Here is a 19917-nt window from a genome sequence, read left to right on the forward strand (position 1 = left end):
TATGATATTATGGTGTCTTGGAAGCCTTTCTAAAACCGTTTTTCTTAGGAGGTACCTTCATACTAAAATGCTGTCAAATAGCTCAGAACAGCGAATCTCTGATTGAAATGATGACTGATTATAGGCATCAGTAACATGAAAAGCTGTTGTTGATGTGTCATCATAACATTTGATGTCATGCTCTCCTCTTCTCACTATTTTAAAATATAAACAACATTTTAAACAATTTATTCATTGGCTGATTCTGTCACTATCAGTTTATGGTTTTACCTCTGTGTAGCTGGATGATACATTTTGGATCATACAGGCTCATAGATTTTTTTTTTCAACCTCACTAACATCACCTTATGATCACCTACAATCCATAATATAGTGGTTAAGGCTCTGTATTGCTATGAAAATATCCAGCCTGTTCTCATAAAAATTTAGTGTAACATTATTGGGACCATGTTGCAAATGACACAGGTATAACCCCAGAGAGGAGAAACTGTAAACTAGAGTCTTACAGAGGGAACTCTATCACCACCATTATGCCCTTTAGTGATCCTCAACTTGGTACATGAAGACCATTTGTAAAGTCAACCATAACAGCCATCAGTAATTCAAAATGGTCATCAATATCTCTCAAACTTCTCTTTTTTGAAACACAACTAAACACTGCTTGGAGTTATGGTTGCATAACATATAACAACACACACCATAGGCCATGTAATGAGAAGGTAATATGTGAAGTGATAAATGACACCTTTATCTGGAGATAGAAATTCCATCATTGAAGAGCAGGTTTCTATAAAACTAGGGCACCTGGAAATAAAGAAAAAAGCAGGAAAGAGTGCTGCAACAGTACCTGAGGTAAAGTTACTGGTGAGAAAGGTTTGCCAATGAGGAAATAATTTCTCAGTATTAGGTTTCATTCCTATAAACCATATGCACTCATGTGAACCCATTACAGTTGATCTGAAATTATTTCTAATCACTTGAATTATTATTCTAATCACTCACTCCATAGACAAGGGCAAATAATCAGAAAGAGCAGAGGGAACCACATTGGTAAAGTGATTTAATGGAATCAATTCTTGTAATCAGACACTGAATCATCCTCATCTCTTAGACTTTTATGTGTTATGTGTCTTATCCCCTTACTGAATTGATGTGTTGCAATTACATAACTGTTATACAATCAGGCAGAGAAAAGGTGTCATTCAATATGATGAAAAATAGGTTGTGCGAACCCCGAAAGTTTTCAAATTCAAGTTAAATCGGTGATTGGTTCATACAGTGACAGTCTTTATGGTTCTAGTTTTATAGACTAACCCTCTGTACTTTATAATACAGGGCACCTGATGCTAACAACTAACATCACACTGTCTCCAACATCCAATACCATCCCTCTAATACATCAATATCACATATATATTCATACCTAACTTACCTGTTGCCTTTATTATTTTTTTTATTTTTTTGACAGTTGGTGATTTTCAAAAGACTGCCTCATTATCAAAAGAGTCTAAACTGAGGTCCCCAAAACTGCATGGGACCTGTTTAATGTCAGCACTTAAATTTGACCTCTGTTAATAATTAGGCCATGTCATATGTTTTGTTTTTGTTTTTGTTTTGTTTTTTTGTTTTTTTGTTTTTTTTGCTACAGATCATATTTGAGATCGTTAACTTTTCTTACTGCAGTGCCAAGATTTTAACATGTAGCCATTACTTTAAAACAAAACCAAGTTAGCATGTATTAGAGTACATTTCACTGTAAAAAATGAAATTGCATTTTTCCAGCTTATGGGATTTCTTGAGTCATAGATAGTGCGAAATGTGAATTACTTTGCATCTACATAAAAACATATGTTAGACCAAAAATATTTCCCCAAATGTTGTCCCAACTAGCCTAACAGAGTTGTATTTCATATTAGGCAATTTCGTATTAGGCAATATTGCTGATTCCGAGTTTCCTGCATGCACTGCAACATGAATAAACTAAGTGGTTAGTGATATAGGCTTATTTTTTTATTTATTTATTTTTGCTTTTTGATGACTTTATGGTGTTATTGTTTTTTTATTTTATTTTTATTTTTTTTATGCCACTGTCAGTTATTGTGTGGTGATTTTAGGAGGTCATTTTTTTTAAATTAATGAGTTTTGTTGTTTGTCTCCGTTATTGAGGTTTGCGTTAAGGGTTGAAGTCTATTTTGTGTCACTGTCAAAGGATTGTATGTACTGCCTTGCCTCGCAAGACAGACCTAATTTCAGAAGCGATGGTTGCAGTTCACTTCATGTAAAAGTAATTGAAATGATAACAACATTTCTCGTATTGTGAATTTACAGTTGGCTGAACTAGAAATGTGTAGTTTTCTCAACAAGAATGTTTGCATTTAGTTAACAAACAATTTCACATTCACTATTATTAACAATTCACAATTATTAAGACCGTTGTTAAAAGAATTTAAAAATCGTACTGCATCATGATGCCTTTTTTTTACGGTGTTCTACCCACGCCCGATTTAAATATCTGCATTTACTATAAATCTTGTTTCATTAATAAGATTTTAGGAATTTTTATAAAATGAAACATTTTATTATTAACTTAAAATGGGCACAGGACACTGCATTCAGGGTTGTACTGTAATGAATTCAGTCTTCCATGTGCGTCAACGTTCAACAACGCTCAGAAATCAATGCACTGTCTCTTTAAATGAAGAGAAAGGTGGGCGTACCCAATGTGCTCAGAGAGCGAAAGTAGGGCGGGGATAACATTAATATGTATTAGTCGAGTTTCCCCATAGAGACTCATCGCAGATGAATGAAACAGATTTGGAAGAAGCACGCACGGCTCCTTCGCTTTAATCACTTCCAATTTATCTGACACTTCCACAGTAAGTGTAAATGGACAGACTATAGCCGCTCAGTGGATGAAGGTGACGTCCCAGTGCAGACGAGCGCGCGTCGCTTAAGCCACAAATATAACCGGTTGCGATTTTTTTATTGAATTTCAACAGTATATTTTGCAACCTGTCTCAACCTATTGTTATTGTTATTATTTTTAAAGACTGTTGTTATTCAAAGACGATATGGACACCAACTTCGCTTCGGACAAACTTTTTCCCAATTCCAACCTGTTGGACCTGGAGGATCTGAATGAGAGCGATTTCTTATCCAACGTGGTACGTCAAACCTCCTCAGCATCTTCCATCATTATGATTAACAACAGAGAGAGAGAGAGAGATTTGTTTTTACCAGCTGAATGTCTTAATAATTTCAATAGTATTTTTCCTGTCTTTATATTTTGTATTGTATATCACTGAGCTAAGAAATATATCAGTTGCAGCATATAGTTATTATTACCAGACAGAGTCATTACATCCTATATGTTTATATTCCATCGTTCGTTCCATAAACAATCATAGCTGATATTGCCAGATTGACCATGAAGTGTGATATCAGACGGGAACTTTTATTCAGGCTACACCGTTTTGCATACGATTTAGTTTGTTTAATTCAGTGTTTATTTGTCACACATGTCTGGCATATTGTGCTGCAAATTAAACCTAAACAAGGTCAGGAGTTGTCAAGCTGTGAAGTTTGTCCAGCTGCACAAAGGTAGGGGCACTTTCCAACCTCAGCTGGACCTTTGGGGGGCGTTAGTTAAACAGTTGTTTAGCCAAACCACGCCTACATACCAGCTTCCATCCTTATTAACCAGGCCACGCCCATATATTGCTTCCAAACCACTCCCACAGATAGCTTCATCCTGTTTCTCGTGTCCGGCCACAACCTGTAAAGTTACAGACTTTACTGTATAAATGTTCTAGTCTATAAAACTGAATAATGTCACAGGATACTTCAGATACACACACTTATATTGCATTTTTCACAACTGGCACAGTAAAGTAATAGACTGAGAAAGCTCATTCAGTTGAGAACATTTGGATTAACGTTATGTTTACTGTAGAAATGTTTGCATGCTAAAACCCTTTACCAACGAGAACCAACTGATACATCTCATATTTTGGTGTTATTAGCAGGAGGTTATGATGTTATTGTGAGCTAAATCAGCTAATAGGCCTTTATGAGTTATCTTTGGTCAAACCCACTCAAAAAAATCTTACCAAAACAGTTAAAATATTAAAACTAAAGCTGGTCAAGAGTACAAGTTTCTTGTCTTCAACAAATGATAAGCAGAAATGTTCAACAAAAACTCAGAGTATTTGGTCATTTCCAGTGCTCTGTGATTATCATCAGACTTGAATTAGGTCAGTTGGAAAGTAGAGCTGTATTATATACCAGGTTTTTGTTGTAGATGTCATTAAGTTGAGGCTAACATAAATTGTGTTCCATGTGCATGTGATCCATTTGGAGCTCAGGACATTTCTGCAGATTCCACAGTGATTCAGACACTCCTATAGCTCATGCCTCTGACTGACACACATTCGTGCTGAGGTTCTTTTCATTCTTTCCCAAAGAGACAGAGAGAGAGAGAGATTGAGACATCACACATGCAACTGTTATGAGGACCAGGCAAGATGGAACAGTTTTGACCTTTATTTTAATAGGGAAGATGCAGCATCATTTTTCATAGAGTCTGTGGGGGATCGGCACACAGGCGAGGTATAACGCAGTGTCTTATAACCTCCCTAAGTCTAAATATGATGCTCTAAAACACAGTATGTAGTAATTTACTGTATAATAAAATATATAGGCTAATGTATTTTACCAGCCATATGGCTGTACCGCCCTTTTCAGCTTGTCATTTGAATTGATGACCCACCTGTGGAGAGAAAAACAGACAGATAGACAGACAGACAGAGACAGATTAGTGCCTGTCTGACTGTTTCTTTGCTGGTCTGTCTGTTGTTGAGGGTATTTTAAAGGTAGTATTCAAACCAGATGTCCCTCATTGAGTAACAGCTGTGCTCCAGTTTGCCCTGTAAGGACCTGACTGAGGGGAGAGTGTTGATGGAGAAAAGAGAGAGAGGCTCATGAGTGAAGGAGGCTCATTCACAGCTCCTGATAACTGTCTGTGTATGTGTACACGAGCATATGCATGCCACTGTGCTCCTGTGTGGGTGTGAATGGAAGTCTGTGAAAGACCACTCCAGACCCTCCATGATCCCCCGCTTCACTCTTTGGCATGTGTGTGTGTGTGTGTGTTTGTATGTGTGTGTGAAAGATGCTGGCCCTTGAAGACTCAGTGAATGACTGCCTTGTACCCTCAGAGAGGAAACTGCCCTCACTACTCCTGGTTACACACACACACACACACACACACACACACACACACACACACACACGTTGGTGCGGCTATCCTTATGAGGACACTTTTATACTGTACAAACTATAGATTCTATCCCCTAACCCTACCCCTAAACCTAACCCTCACAAAAAACTTTCTGCAGTTTTACATTTTCAATAAAACATAGTTTAGTATGATTTTTAAGCGATTTTAATTATGGGGACACTAGAAATGTCCTCATAAATCACATTTATAGCATAATACCCTTGTAATTACCAGTTTGTAACCTAAAAAAATGTCCTCATAAACCACCCAAACCCGCACACACACACACACAAACTTATTTTTATATCATTGTGGGGACACTCCATAGACTTCCATGCATTTTATGGATTTTATACAGATCTAATGATAATTTCTATCCCCTAATCCTAACCCTACCCCTAAACCTAACCCTCACAGAAGCCTTTTTGCATTTTTACATTTTCAAGAAAACATCGTTTAGTATGTTTACTTAGTCATTTCCCTCGTGGGGACTGCTGGCTGGTCCCCACAGTGTAGCATAAACATATGCACACACACACACACAAACACACACACACACACACACACACACACACACACACACACACACACACACTCTGACCTCAGGATCAGATAATAGTGTGTATTTGTTCAATCACTCTGCCATTATATTTATGTGTTGATGGTTCACTCCAGCACTGTAGAACTGCGATATATTTATAACCTGGAATTCCTCCACTCTGTGACTCTCTCTGTATCTGCACTTCTGTGTGTTTAAATCCAGACTTTAGCGCAATTGCATGGCTTGTGCTGAAGGGTGAAAATCAGTATGTCTCACTCAGGGTCGTAGCAGTCATTTTAAATGTAGGGGGGACACAGCTGTCAGTAGATGGCTGGCACAGAGCCAACACTTACAGTGCGGTATTAATATATTACAGTATATATTAATATATAAGTATGATAAAAGTATTATATTAATATATATGTATTATTTACTTTTAATATTTGTAGTATTTTAAAGATTCAAGTATTGCAAAATGAATTGCAAAATTTTGCAAAATTAGCTGCAAAAATAAAGAGCATCTTGTGGAGCAATTGAAATAAGTTAATCACTGAATCAACGATCAAAAGAAAATTTTAGTCCTTTAAAATTTTTATGTCTACAGACCTACAAAGACACTTTAGTAGAGGTTTTAAACATTAGAAGAACAAAGCAAATCCATCATTTCCCTACAGTTTGTGAGCTGCTGAGCATGACTTTTATCAAAAGACAACAATAATAGTTTTATAAAAATTATAATGAGTTTTAATAACACCCGTACGTTTTTATGTATAAAAAGCATGTCTACAAATCTATTCACTTCAGTAAAATGCCTAAGTGTTTTAAGAACACAGCAGATATATCTTTGTTCGTCGACTGCACACCAACATAGAGGTAAAAAACAGGAGCTGATATTAAAAATAGCTTTACATATTTAACACAGGTCTAGTAATCTCCTTAAATTGGAAAAAACAACCGATCAAACTATTGCCCCACAAACATAATGTAAAAAGCATAACTTAATGAAGACTCATGCACTGATATAAACTCCACTTACAAGGACTCCACAAACTGTCCTTTGTTTTTTTTCTGCAGTGCATTTCACGTAATGCTGCCAATCAAGAACGATATGCAGATAAATAACTCTCATTTGGGGGGCCTGGGTAGCTCAGTGGTAAAGACGCTGGCTACCACCCCTGGAATTCGCTAGTTCGAATCTCAGGGCATGCTGAGTGACTCCAGCCAAATAGCCCAGTTGCTAGCGAGGGTAGAGTCACATGGGGTAACCTCCTCGTGATCACTATAATGTGGTTCGCTCTCGGTGGGGCGTGTGGTGAGTTGTGTGTGGATGCTGCGGTGGATGGCGTGAAGCCTCCACACGCACTATATCTCCGCGGTAATGTGCTCAACAAGCCACATGATAAGATGTGTGGGTTGACGGTCTCAGACATGGAGGCAACTGAGATTTGTCCTCCGCCACCCGGATTGAGGTGAGTCACTATGCCACCACAAGGACTTAGAGCACACTGGGAATTGGGCATTTCAAATTGGGAGAAAAAGGGGAGAAAATCCAAAAATGTAAAAAAAAATGTAAAAAATAACTCTCATTTGTGTGTTCCTCATCTCTAGATTATTAATTTAGATCAAAATCAGTGCCGATAAAAACATGGATAAATGAGCATTGTTGAAAGCAACTTTGTAGATTGGACTGTCTGACTGATGGTCTATTTCGTAAGGGTTGTTTTGTCTTATGACCTAAATCAGCCCAATGTAACAAAACGCAAAGAATACTGTAGACAAATCCACCATTTGAACTCGGTATGGGTTTAGCTTGGAAAAGTGCGGGAGACAAAAATCACCTTTTTAAAGAGTGCGGGGGATGTGTCCCCCGCGGCTGCTACGCCCTTGGTCTCACTCTAATGTGTGTTAAAGCTAAGATCACAGAGAGGATATTTCAAAAACAACAGCACAAAGCATCTCAGGCTCCTATTATTTAAATGCCTTTATATTATATATATGTTGTATTTCTATTGCATATTCCATAGCAAAGGCTGCTTCTGTTGGGATTCTCTCTCTGTCTGGATTTGCATTGTACTGTTGTTTTTATACTGCAATTTTTTGTCTACATTCATAAACTGAAAATGGCTTTGGTGACAGAGAGAATGATTCACTGTGTTCATCTCATAAATAGGCTGCTGTGATCTGTCTCTTTCAGGCTCATAAAGAGAAGGTATTTGTTAATATGGAAAAAGTCAATGCTGACAAAAAGCCATTAACACATATCTGCTGGTTTATTTGAAAAGCGTTTGATCTCAGCTGACTCTGAGAGCTATCATAACAATTGAAAATAAGTTACAAAAGTTTTAACACCATAAAGAAACATAGGCTACCCAGAATGTCTTGTCAATGAAATCCAATTATTATTATTCACAGTGTTGGGTAACGTTACTTTTAAAAGTATCTCGTTAGAATATTGCGTTACTCCTTAAAAAAGTAACTTAATTAATTAAAAAGTTATTTTTTTATGGAAAGTAAAGCGTTACATTAATTCTGCGTTACTTTTTTCTCACAGCCACTTTCTCTTCTGTAATGCTATGCATTCCATACAAATAAGCCATGCATACAAGAGACATTACAGGTCATGCTAGCTACTGTACAACACTCATGTCAAAACAACATAGGTGCCCTGTGTATCATGTCGTGGCCAGTGGAAAGACCAGTCTTATAATCCGTCTGCATAAACGCGTTTACTGAGTTTTCAATGCAGTGTGTATTAACACATGAATCAATCGTGTTTCACTCAACTGAATGTTGACCTCATATTACTTTAAAACACGAAATGCACATTGATTGACAGATTGATTGAGCGAGTTGATTGACAGGCGATGTCTGTATCTAAAAGGTGATTGGCTCTTTTACCTGCAAGGCGGGAATTCCTTTCTACATCTGTTGACTGTTGGTGCTAGAGCTTCTTGGTTGGGCGTTCCAATTTCTCCCATTCATTTAAATAGAAGTGACTCGTCTCTGCTAAATAGTTTCAGGCCTCACACTCTATAGAACTACAATGCCCATCATGCACTACATCTCCTCCCTGAAGTTTGCACACTTTACTCCTGATTTCTTGCAATATTGGGACAGTAGAGGTGTACAAAATCAATGCGTTACTTTATTTAAAAAGTAACTCAGATATTATGGTTTAAAATAAAAAATATTCCATTACTTTACTCGTTACTCAAAAAAATAATCTGATTACGTAACACGTTAATTTTATAGTGTTACACCAAGAACTGATTATTCATACTATGTCATTCTTTTATGTATTATAGTGACTTACTGACTCTTAGCATTATCTAATCAGTGACACAGAGAATGTCATTTTACTCAAATATCATCAGCAAATCTATGCGAAAAATTCAGTGTGGCAGTTTGCCGTATGACGATACAAACTCATTTACCCATCAGAAATCATTTACCTTTCATTCACCTTTTAACGTGAGGGTAAAAGAGAAACCTGAATAGCAGGGTTGGTCTAAAGCTTTTCCTCAGTCTGTGTTCTGACGAGAATACTACGACTCAGATTAAAGGCCATTCTTTAGAAACACATATTATGTCTAAACTCTGCTAAAGAAGAGGAGATGATATCTACAAGTTTGGCAGGTCCCACCTGTCCTAAAGTTTACTTTTGCTTTTGCTGGTAGTTTTTGTACATCCTGTAACCATAAGCAGCCTGATCTCATTAACATGCTTAGCTATTTGCACGTTAATATTTGTAACATTTAAACGTACATGTTTGTAAGTTTGGATAGATACTAAAACATACAATAAGGACGTTTGAAAGCATCTAAAACGCAAACATTTTTACGTATTTACAGCTTTAGAAACGTAAAATATTGACAAATCCATTACAACTATATTTGAATACACAAATCGATTACAAATATATTTGTATCATTTTTACTGTTTTATAGATATTTTAGATCCCTTAACCCTACCCCAACCTCTAAATATAACCACATTTCAACAAAATAAGAACATGTAACAAGTAGATTAATGTACAGTAGCAATACATTTTGTTACAATATATTAATTTATATATATTTTACAGCCGCTAATCCCACACCTACTCCTAAACCTAACCATAACCATTTATTAAGCATATAAAAACGTAACAGGCAGATAAATGTAATCACAATAATTTATTCAGAAAAATGGCAAAATTCAGTACAAAAGTAGTCCAAAGGGCGATGCACTGCAGCCGATGTGCTCCCTGACGGCATACAATAGTGTTGTGTGAGGTGGAGAGTAGAATTTAAATTATTAATCGCTGTAAATGTTCTCGTGATGCACTCCAGAACGGCTCTGACTTATCTCATTCAAACACATACATTGCAGAATACGGCAGTCGCAAACGGTCACAAGACACTTGAAAGCCAATGAGCATTCGACATCACTGCCGTAAAATCGCTGGTCGTAATGCTTGAGACGGCAATTTTTTAATTTTGAAGACAAAACCAACACATGTTGACAGTTACAACAGGCGCGGCGGCGCTGCAGCGGATGGAGACGGACATCGTTGAATAAAAGGCTTGAATTTGGGACTGTTCTTCACAAAAAGCAGTGTAAAGATTTGGATTATAGCTAACAAATATATGGATTAATTTTATTGTTGTTTTATGGTGCTTTTGTGGTTTATTTTGTTTTTTGTCATATTATGAAAACTCCTTTTGTATCCCATGGCAAACAAAAATGTAATTAAATGCTTAATAAATGATTAAACGATTACAGAGTTTTTATTCATTTTAGCATTTTAGTTTATTTTTGGTTAAAGTAAAATGTTGTATAGGGCAGCAGGAATCACACAGAACTGAATAAAACCATTAAAATGTCATATTATAATGTCCACTGCATTAAATAAATGTGATGGCATTTAACTAATCTCATTGATTAGTTAAAAGTAATTAACTAATTAATTCTATGAATTATTCTATATGAATCAATTCAAACAGTGCACGTAAACATTTGTACATTTCTATTGGTGTTAATACGTAAAATGATGACGTTTACATACTGTCAATACATCAATATTGTACGTTTCGGTCTCTATGAAAACGTAAGAGAATGTACATTTGCTAGAACCAAACCTTATGTAAGAATACTACGAATTCTCTTGAGATCATGTTGCCGTAAGGGCAAAGCAGCATGAACACCATACTGTATGTAATACCTGAATAAAAGCATGATGTATTTGTTGCATTTAGAAGATGGGGTGTTTTAGTGGGCTTCTGTACTGATCTGAGACCAGTAAGGCTATTTCTACTGTAATGCGTAAGATCTGTCTGAAATAATAAATTATGGTCTTAGATTAGTGGGTAGAGGCAACTTCTACCTAAAGTCTGGAAAACGAGAGTGGTGAGGGATGATGATTTATAGTTGGGGGAGGTTAGGTGAGTAGCATCTGGACGGGAGGAGCAGAAGAAAAAGCAATACATTCCTCCAGAATTTTCTCTCAGATATATTGATTGCTTCTGATGGAACTTGTGCACTTAAAAAAAGAAAAAGAAAGAAAGAAAGAGGAAAAATAATGAAGGAATAAGTATTAAAGAGAGGTTGCATAATCTTTAGAATGATTTGGACAACGAGAAAGATAATAGTGATACAGCTCTAACTGTCACCCTCGAAATTCTCGTCATCTGTGGGCTACAATTTAGATGACACTTTGGGTGTGATACAGAATTGAGACCACAAAAGTTCAACTCTATGATCTCTGAGTTAGCAGCTCCATAATTTAACCCACATCTCTCAGACTGCCATTGAAATGTAAGACTTTTCATCAGTCAATGTTTCCAATCCAACCCGATCTCATGAGAATTCATACATATAATATGACTTAGTTCGTACAAATACGTACAACTTACGCACAAAATAATCACGTATGCTTCCCACTTGTCTTTGTAGACCCCAATGTTTCGAAGAAGTGTAACAACTTATCCAGACCCTAAAGATAACCATGATATTGATGGAAAAAGTCTTGTTGTGTACAACAGAAGAAAGAGAAAGTTCCAGATTCAGAACGTGCGTTCGTGAGATATTTCATAATTTTGATCCATAACCCAAACATCTTATCAAAAGCTAATCATAACTTTCAACCTGTTACCGTGATTGTAATTGTCAAATACATTTTTTGTACCGTGGAAGAAAGGAAATATGAGAGTTTTGAAAGAGACGAGGGAATCGTATGTGATTGGTTGGTACGTTTTCATACAAATTAAGTCTTACGAATTCGCCATCTTGGACTATTCTTATGAATATTCATGAGACTGTATTATTCCAATCTAGCTAATAGTCCAGTCCAATCTATTTGAAACTAATTAACCAATCCATCACCTGATCAAACATAATTCATTCTTTATCTGTAATTCTGTCATGCTTAGCCTCACTCACATTTCTTATCCGTTCTGCACAGGTGAACTTTGAAAAGAGTGGTCTAGGTGCTTTGAGTTGAAGTTAAATGAAGGGCTTTGAATGAGGAATGGGAAAGGGCTTTGCTGGCAGTGGGGTATTTTGTATGATGTATTAGATGAACACTCTCGTCTGTTACGCAATATTGTTATTACGCAGCACTGCCTTATTTTGAGCCATAAATAGACAGAATAGTGAGTTCATTGCGTCTGCGCTTAGGTGTGTTCGTAAATACATGGACACACATTCAGTCATGCACAAAATAACAAAATCAGTAGTTAGTGTGTTGTGACTTTGGGGCGTGTTAACTTGGGTCATATCAGACCACACCTTCCCTTTTTTCAGATTACTAGATGTTTTGCATAGTTTTGCAGCTTTTGTGTAATAAATTATAGACAAGCATGAGCTAAAGCATGTTGTTAGCCGATAATAGTGGGCGCTGACTGTTTTCACCCCCAGCTTAAAGTACATGCACCTGCCCAGTTATTGCAAAAAATCGAATCAAAATAACCTCACAACAAATAAAACTGCCTTCTAGACATATTTTAGTGCTCAGTTATGTAACTGTGTGTGTATGGTTTGGGGACAGTCAAACATTTTAAGAAAAACTGAAGTGGTTTCACACACTTAACTGGTTTTTCAGATAAGAACTTAAAGGAATAGTTCACCCAAAAATGAAAATTTGCTGATAATTTACTCACCCTCAAGCCATCCAAGATGTATCTGAGTTTCTTTCTTCATCAAAACAGAATTTAAGACTTTTAGGATTTCATTTCAGGCCTCCTCCCCTAAACAATGCAAGTGAATGTCCTCCATTTTTTGATGGTCCAAAATGCATATTTAGGGTGCATCAAAATAATCCACAGGACTCATCAACAAATAAAATTCTTCTGAATGCAAACGATTGATTATTTTTTTAAAAACAAAACAATACTTATATACTTTTTAACTATAAATGTTCGCTTCCGTACATCTCTGTGACGTGTGCTCATGAGAGGGATGATGTAAGCTCGTTGCTAAGGTCATGTGTCACGTGGAGGAGGAGTCAGGAAGCATGTCATTGTTTACAGTGTTTTTTTTATTATTATTATTTGGAAATTATTTTTTATGTTATATTGTTTTGAAATTGTTTTGGACTGTTTTGGATTGTGAACAGCACAAGTTTCTCTTGTAAACAATGACGCGCTTCCTGACTCCTCCTCCACATGACGCGTGACCTTAACAACGAGCTTACGTCATCCCTCTCATGAGCACACCTCACTGAGATGTACGGAAGCGAACATTTGTAGTTAAAAAGTATATAAGTATTGTTTTGTTTCTCAAAATAATCAATCGTTTGCGATCAGAAGAACTTTATTTGTCAACTGGAGTCGTGTGGATTATTTTGATGCACCCTAAATATGCATTTTGGACCATCAAATAAATGGAGTACATTCACTTGCATTGTTTAGAGGAGGAGGCCTGAAATGAAATCCTAAAAGTCTTAAATTCTGTTTTGATGAAGAAAGAAACTCAGATACATTTTGGATGGCTTGAGTGTGGGTAAATTATCAGCAAATTTTCATTTTTGGGTGAACTATTCCTTTAAATACCCCAGATTTATAATTCTTCATTCCTCTCAAGCCAAGGTTTTAGCAGGAGTTAAGTGACATGTCAGAACTCCTCCTGTTCTCCAGGCACTCTTTCTTTTTGTCTCTCTCACTATCTCTCTCTGTTTCTTCAGGGGCTGCAGAGAGCTGAACTTTGGATATTGTAAATATGCCGGCCCACCGCTCTGTTCAATGACCCCCTTTAACTGTAGTTTAAATCTCCAAAGTGAGGACACAGAGAGTTCTGTCTCATTTTTAAGAGACAAACTGCTAACAACCGTCATGATAGGAAGAACATTCCAATACATCCAGTGTAGTGTGGCCTTCTCTCTCTTCTATTTATTGTGAAAATGTCCAACAGTGGTCGGGTAATGATCAGCAATTTCTGACTTATATCTAGCACATTCATCTTGTTTTTATTCAAATGTGTTACAACAACTCAGATGTTGACCTGAATATCCGCCAAAAGCTTGATCAAACAGGAAAGTCTGAAATGGAACTTTATGCTGCAAAGGCGGACAAGAGTTTTGAGAAAATTCTTAACTGTATCTGCACTCTTGCGGTGTGCCGAGATGGGTCTTTTTGCTCTTAACCTTTGCACTAACGAAGAGCATGCATAACCTCTCTTTCACATGTGATGTACAAAAGGTGTATTTGATGTTCCAGCTTTTAAACTGAGCTATTCGTACCCATTTTAAGCCTGTGAGCCCTGCAGAAGCATATGTCTACCCACTCTTAACTCTGTCTCACCCCCCAGCTTCTGAGTAAACGTGTCAGATGGGTGTCAGTGTTTGCAGGAATGTGTCGTCAGTTTTCCTCAAGGTCCCTAATTCAGAAATCTCCCATTGTTTTCCCAGGCTCCCTCTCTAATGAGGATCAAAGACCTGGATGATTATGTTAATTACATAAGATGTTAGTAATGAGAGTTATTGTAGTGTACTGTATTATTACTGCAGTGGATAATGTGTTTAATTTCTGTCACAACCAGGTCTGTTGCATTATTTCATGTGTTGAATTTAAAATTATGTTTAATTACGTTCAATTTCTTCCCTTTCCTCTCCTCTCCCTTACTGTGGCTAGACAGAGCAGACTAAATTGAACCAGCTCTTTGGTCTCCGTGTGGGATACTGTTCTGCTCAGGGCTGTGTGTTGCCAAAGGCTCTTTTGAGAGAGCCAATTTGGACTGGCAAAATTACAGAATGCAGAGCAATCTGAAGCAGGGGGATGGTGAACACATCTGGGTGACCCCCTAACCCTCCCAAAGTGCAACAGTAGCAGTAAATAGATGGGAGTTGTGGGGATTCCTTGATCCCTAGGATTTCCTTTCAGTTATATACTGATCCGCTACCGTAAAAGTTATGGTTGGCCTTAAAGTCTCTTTGGATCTTTTTCACTCAGTCATGAAAATACAGTTTAAATTTGTCTGTATATCTCTCTTTCTCTCTTTTTCTTGCTGTGTGCCACCCACTATTTTACCTCCAGAAGAGCTCGCCTGGTTTTGTGGCCCACAGCGGCTCCTGTCTGGAGGTGGGGCTGAAGCCCAACTGCCTCCTGTGGTCATGGTTCTCTTGCTATGTGGCTGAGAGCAAAACTTAAGAAAGATCTGGAACTGGAATTAAGAAACCAGCAGCAGAGGAAAGAGAGAGGGGGAAGGGACCTAAGAGTTGTATTTGGAAAGCTTGAATGGGACAGAGAGAAGGAGAAGAAGGGGGTGAGAGAATGACAAAGGAAGAAAGAGAAAGGGTGGGAGAAAAGGAGAGAGTGAGTAGTGGAGCACAGGTTTAGAGGGGAGAACAGGAGCTCTTCAGTGAAATATCAAAAGTCTTATCAGTATTTAATTTCAAAAGTTCCTGAGGGTCTGCAATGACAACAACGAAGAATTTACAAAAATAAAAAAAACATTTGATTTAGTTAATATCTGAATTGTTTCTCCTAGACAGAAATTAGATAAATTGGAGAATGAGACTTAAATATATATATATATATATGGGTTTTTTTTTAAAATATGTTCTCCTAGAGTTTTTTAGGATAAACATCTGAGACAAAGTTAAAGGAATAGTTCACCCAAAAATGAAAATTCTCTCATTATTCACTTACCCTGATGCCATCCCAGATGTATATGACTTTCTTCCTTCAGCAGAACACAAATAAAGATTTTATTTAGCTCTGTCAGGTCCTTATAATGCAAGTACACGGGTGCCAGCACTTTGACGGTCCAAAGTCACATTTAGGCAGCATAAAACTATTCCATGCGACTCCAGTCGATCGATGAATGTCTTCTGAAGTGAATCGATAGGTTTATGTAAGAATGATTTGATAATTAAATAAGTTGATAATTTAAACATTTTTAACTTTAAATCACCGCTTCCATCCATCTGATGCTGTTTGAAATGGCCGAGCTATGTGATGCTTACACTGCTGGCAGGAAGTGCTTTTTAAAAGTTAAAAATATTTTAATTATCGATTTATATTTTACACAAACATATCGATTTGCCTCAGAATACATTCACTGATCGACTGGGGTCGCATGGATTACTTTTATGCTGCCTAAATGAGACTTATGGACCATCAATGTGCTGGCACCCGTTTATTTGCATTATAAGGACCTGACAGAGATCTATCTTTTTCTAAAAATCTTCATTTGTGTTCTGCTGAAAAAAGACAGTCATACAGATCTGGGATGGCATCAGGGTAAGTAAATGATGAGAGAATTTTCATTTTTGGGTGAACTATTCCTTTAATGCAGAACATAAACATTATTAAGTACTTTTTTAAGTCTCCATCGTTGATGAAAGAGCAACCTCTGAACAATGATAAAAACATTTTCCTCTAGGCTGCATTCTTTGAAATACTTTGCAGGGAACCTGTGAGTCCTGATCTACAGGGAGGTGGGTCAGAGGTGTCTCTGTCTGGTGGTAAGCATACTAGTCAGAGACGGCAGCTGTGAACTTGACGCCTTGCCTGTAATCTAAATCAGCCCTTACCTGTGAACACCTGCAGAGACCTGGCTCTCTCACCCGCCCTCACCTGCAAACTCCACATTCTGCGCCTATCTCTCGCCCCCAAAGCTTCTGGCTCATTATGCATGCTGAGCTGATCATAATAAACGTTAGTTCATAACTATCCTCCCTGACCCATCTCTGATGTCTCAGCTGCCAGCTGGAAGCTGAATCTGAGAATTTGAACTGGCTTTAAAGTGCAGATGTGCTGGTTTGGAGAATGCATCCTCACTCCATAGTCACACGTGAAAGTATCTGTCCCTCATATTTAGGTCAAGAAAGCCAGGTTCAGTGCAGATGGGTTTGTATTTCTTGTTTGGAAGCTGAAGAGATAGCTCTAAATATTTAAATATCTGAATAAGGTTTATCAGATAATGTTGTGGTTGAAACTTATATTTATGATTCACATGAGGGAAACAAGATTTTTAAATGCATTACATACTGACTACTGTAAACACTAAACATCTGTAAAATTCAGCTTCAATTCAAGAACTTCTCCCCCTCTTTTTTCTCTCTGTCTCAGTTTTGCCACTGCCACTTGGAGAATTTATTTCCTCATTGTGACTCATTGTTCTCAGAAAAAAACTCTCCTGCTCCGTGAAAGGCACATTGTGGGTTTGGCTGTATTCCCAATTCCACTGTTGCTGAATGATTTTTATCAGCATATTTTCCAAAAATGAAAGTGTTATTTTCACGTGCACGAGCCGCTCCGTGTGCACCCTGCACTCCAGCTCCAATATGAGAAGCCCTCTCCTCATTTGCATACTGCGTTCCGATTGGCTGGAGTGCAGCTGGAGGTCTGGAATAAAGGAATGGAATGCGATGAGTCGAGCAGGCATGCAGTTCACCAGCCTGCTCAGACCCGGACATGACCCAAGCCTTACTTTTAAAAAATGGATCAGATGGAAAAATATGACATTGCTCAGCCAGCGCACATATGCATTACACTGCTGCAGCTGTGGTTTCTTTACAACCAGATAGGAGGAGCACTAAAGTGACAAACCAGAGATATTTTAAATGACAGTATTTGCAAGTAAAATGCCCTATTGTATGATAAAAAAGTAAAAAATAAATTAATATAAGAAGCTCAGATTTTAAAGTGACTATTCACCCAAAAATGAAAATTTAAAAGACCATTTATTCACCCTCATGTTGTTCCAAACCTGTATGACTCCATGAGATTTTAGAAAAGCCTCAGTCACCATTCACTTTCATTGTATGAAAAAACTAAAAATGCAATAAAAGTGAATGGAGTCTGTCAGTCCTTAACATTCTGCCTAACATCTCCTAATGTTCCATGACAGAAAGTCATACAGGTTTGAAACAACACGAGGGTGAGTAAATGATGACAGAATTTTCATTTTTGGCTGAACTATCCCTTTTATACCATCTAAACAATATGTATTTCAAAAGTGTATGAAAGATTTCCTGATTGCCCTTCTTTTTTCTTTTGATATCTGAGCTCATTGAGAGCAGAGAATAGGAAGATTCCTCTTTTAATGTGAGTTTGTGTGTTCTTCTTGTGTAATTGACTATTGAAACGTACAGCTGGGGCACTTCTTTAAATGATAAAATGCAGAAAAATGACTCTCTCTTCCTTGTCCTGCTCAATACAACATACAGCAGATAAAATCATTCGTGAATTTTATTGCACAAGATTCTGACACGACAACTAAAGTAGACAGGTGTCATGGAAGAGGGCCGAAGAAGCCCCAGCAGCACAGATAAGAGTGCCACAAATGATTTGTGCCATATACTGTGCTTACAGTGTATGTTGGTTGTATTAAGGGTTTAAGTGTTGATAGTCTTTTAAATGTCCCAGAGGTCTGTTGTTGATTGGACTGTGTGAGCTCAGTGTTTGCCATTAAGGTTGCTTGAAGACCTTCCCTTTTACCACTGATCTGTGTTGCCATGTTGGATTGCTGATTCTGGCCACTTTCATTAGATATCTGAGTGGGATTCTCCATTCTTAGAGGTGCTTATTCTCTCCACATGCATTTTGCCTTTATATATGAGGAAAAAAGCAGATTAGCATTATTTCGTGGAGAAATATGGTTTAATACATGTGCTTTTTTATTAAAATTGAAAGGTGAAATAAGGCTGAAAAATCCTGTTTTCATATCAGGCTGCCCTCATATGACCTGTTTTCATATCTCCTAAAATCAGATCCAAAAGAAAGGGACATACTTTTCCACATTTCTCTTTCTCTCTGCCCATTCCCTGAAGATATTGGGATGAAAACAAATGAAGTTCTTTGAAATTCTGGAATTTCCATCTACCTCTGTGTAGAATTCCAGATGTGGAACTTCAGAACTCTTGCATCAGCACCCCAGGATCGCATCATTATCATTGGCCCTGGAAGGGTTAACAGAGACCAGACAGAGATGGCATGACAAACTCTTAACTGATACTTATCAAAACAGGGAAAAGTTCGATAGAGTGATAAAGGCATTAAGAGAAACACTCACTGTTCAGAAGTATACAGGGGCCACACAGACCAGGCAGCTGAGCACATGGATACAGTTTTTTTTACAATTTAAAAAAAAAATTTTTTTCACTGAAGCTCCTTCATGAGACCTTGCCATAATAGGGATCAGTTGTGTTTGCATTTTGTCTTAGGCTCCTGCATCATTTGAAAAATGATTTAGATATGATAAATTGTTCACTGCTACTAAAACCCACAGAGCCTCATTCTTAAAAAATTAGAGTAAGCTCACAGTTCTAAAATATCACCTTCAGTCCAGATTAATCAGGTCCGTCAACATATCCGCTACACGCATTTCAGAACAGGAACATTTCATGAACATCAAAGTTTCAGGGTGGGACTGTTTATACTGTCATGCCCAATGGTGGCGATTAGTTTGGCACTGACAGCATGAGTGCTGCGTCATTTCACAAACCCCATCATCAGGGTGTTCCTAGGATGTCATTTAACAATCAATATGTAAAACTGACAGTTCAGGTTTTACTTCCTACACCTTTGGTGCTCGTGCATCCATATGGTGAGCAGTGTTTAGAAAGCTACTTTGAAACTGTACAAGCTACAAGCTATTCATCACTTAAAGTAGCTAA

The 19917-nt window shown here is 37.5% G+C and overlaps 1 protein-coding gene across 3 annotated transcripts in view; it reads left to right on the plus strand.

Moving 5' to 3' along the window:
* Positions 1–2811: 2811 nt before the first annotated feature.
* The window catches only part of LOC127440838 (cyclic AMP-responsive element-binding protein 3-like protein 1), a 43222-nt gene continuing 26116 nt past the window's right edge, over positions 2812–19917 (plus strand). Inside the window, exons 1-2 of one of the 3 annotated variants that reach the window (XM_051697937.1) lie at positions 2819–2876; positions 3050–3164. In XM_051697937.1, coding sequence (XP_051553897.1) covers positions 3072–3164 — 93 coding nt within the window. In that variant the 5' untranslated portion in view covers positions 2819–2876; positions 3050–3071. Of the gene's footprint in view, positions 3165–19917 lie in introns of all 3 variants that reach the window. The other 2 variants (XM_051698012.1, XM_051697847.1) reach the window with 2 other exon arrangements.

This window comes from Myxocyprinus asiaticus, chromosome 1, assembly GCF_019703515.2.
Source record: "Myxocyprinus asiaticus isolate MX2 ecotype Aquarium Trade chromosome 1, UBuf_Myxa_2, whole genome shotgun sequence".
In the NCBI taxonomy this organism is placed as follows: domain Eukaryota; kingdom Metazoa; phylum Chordata; class Actinopteri; order Cypriniformes; family Catostomidae; genus Myxocyprinus; species Myxocyprinus asiaticus.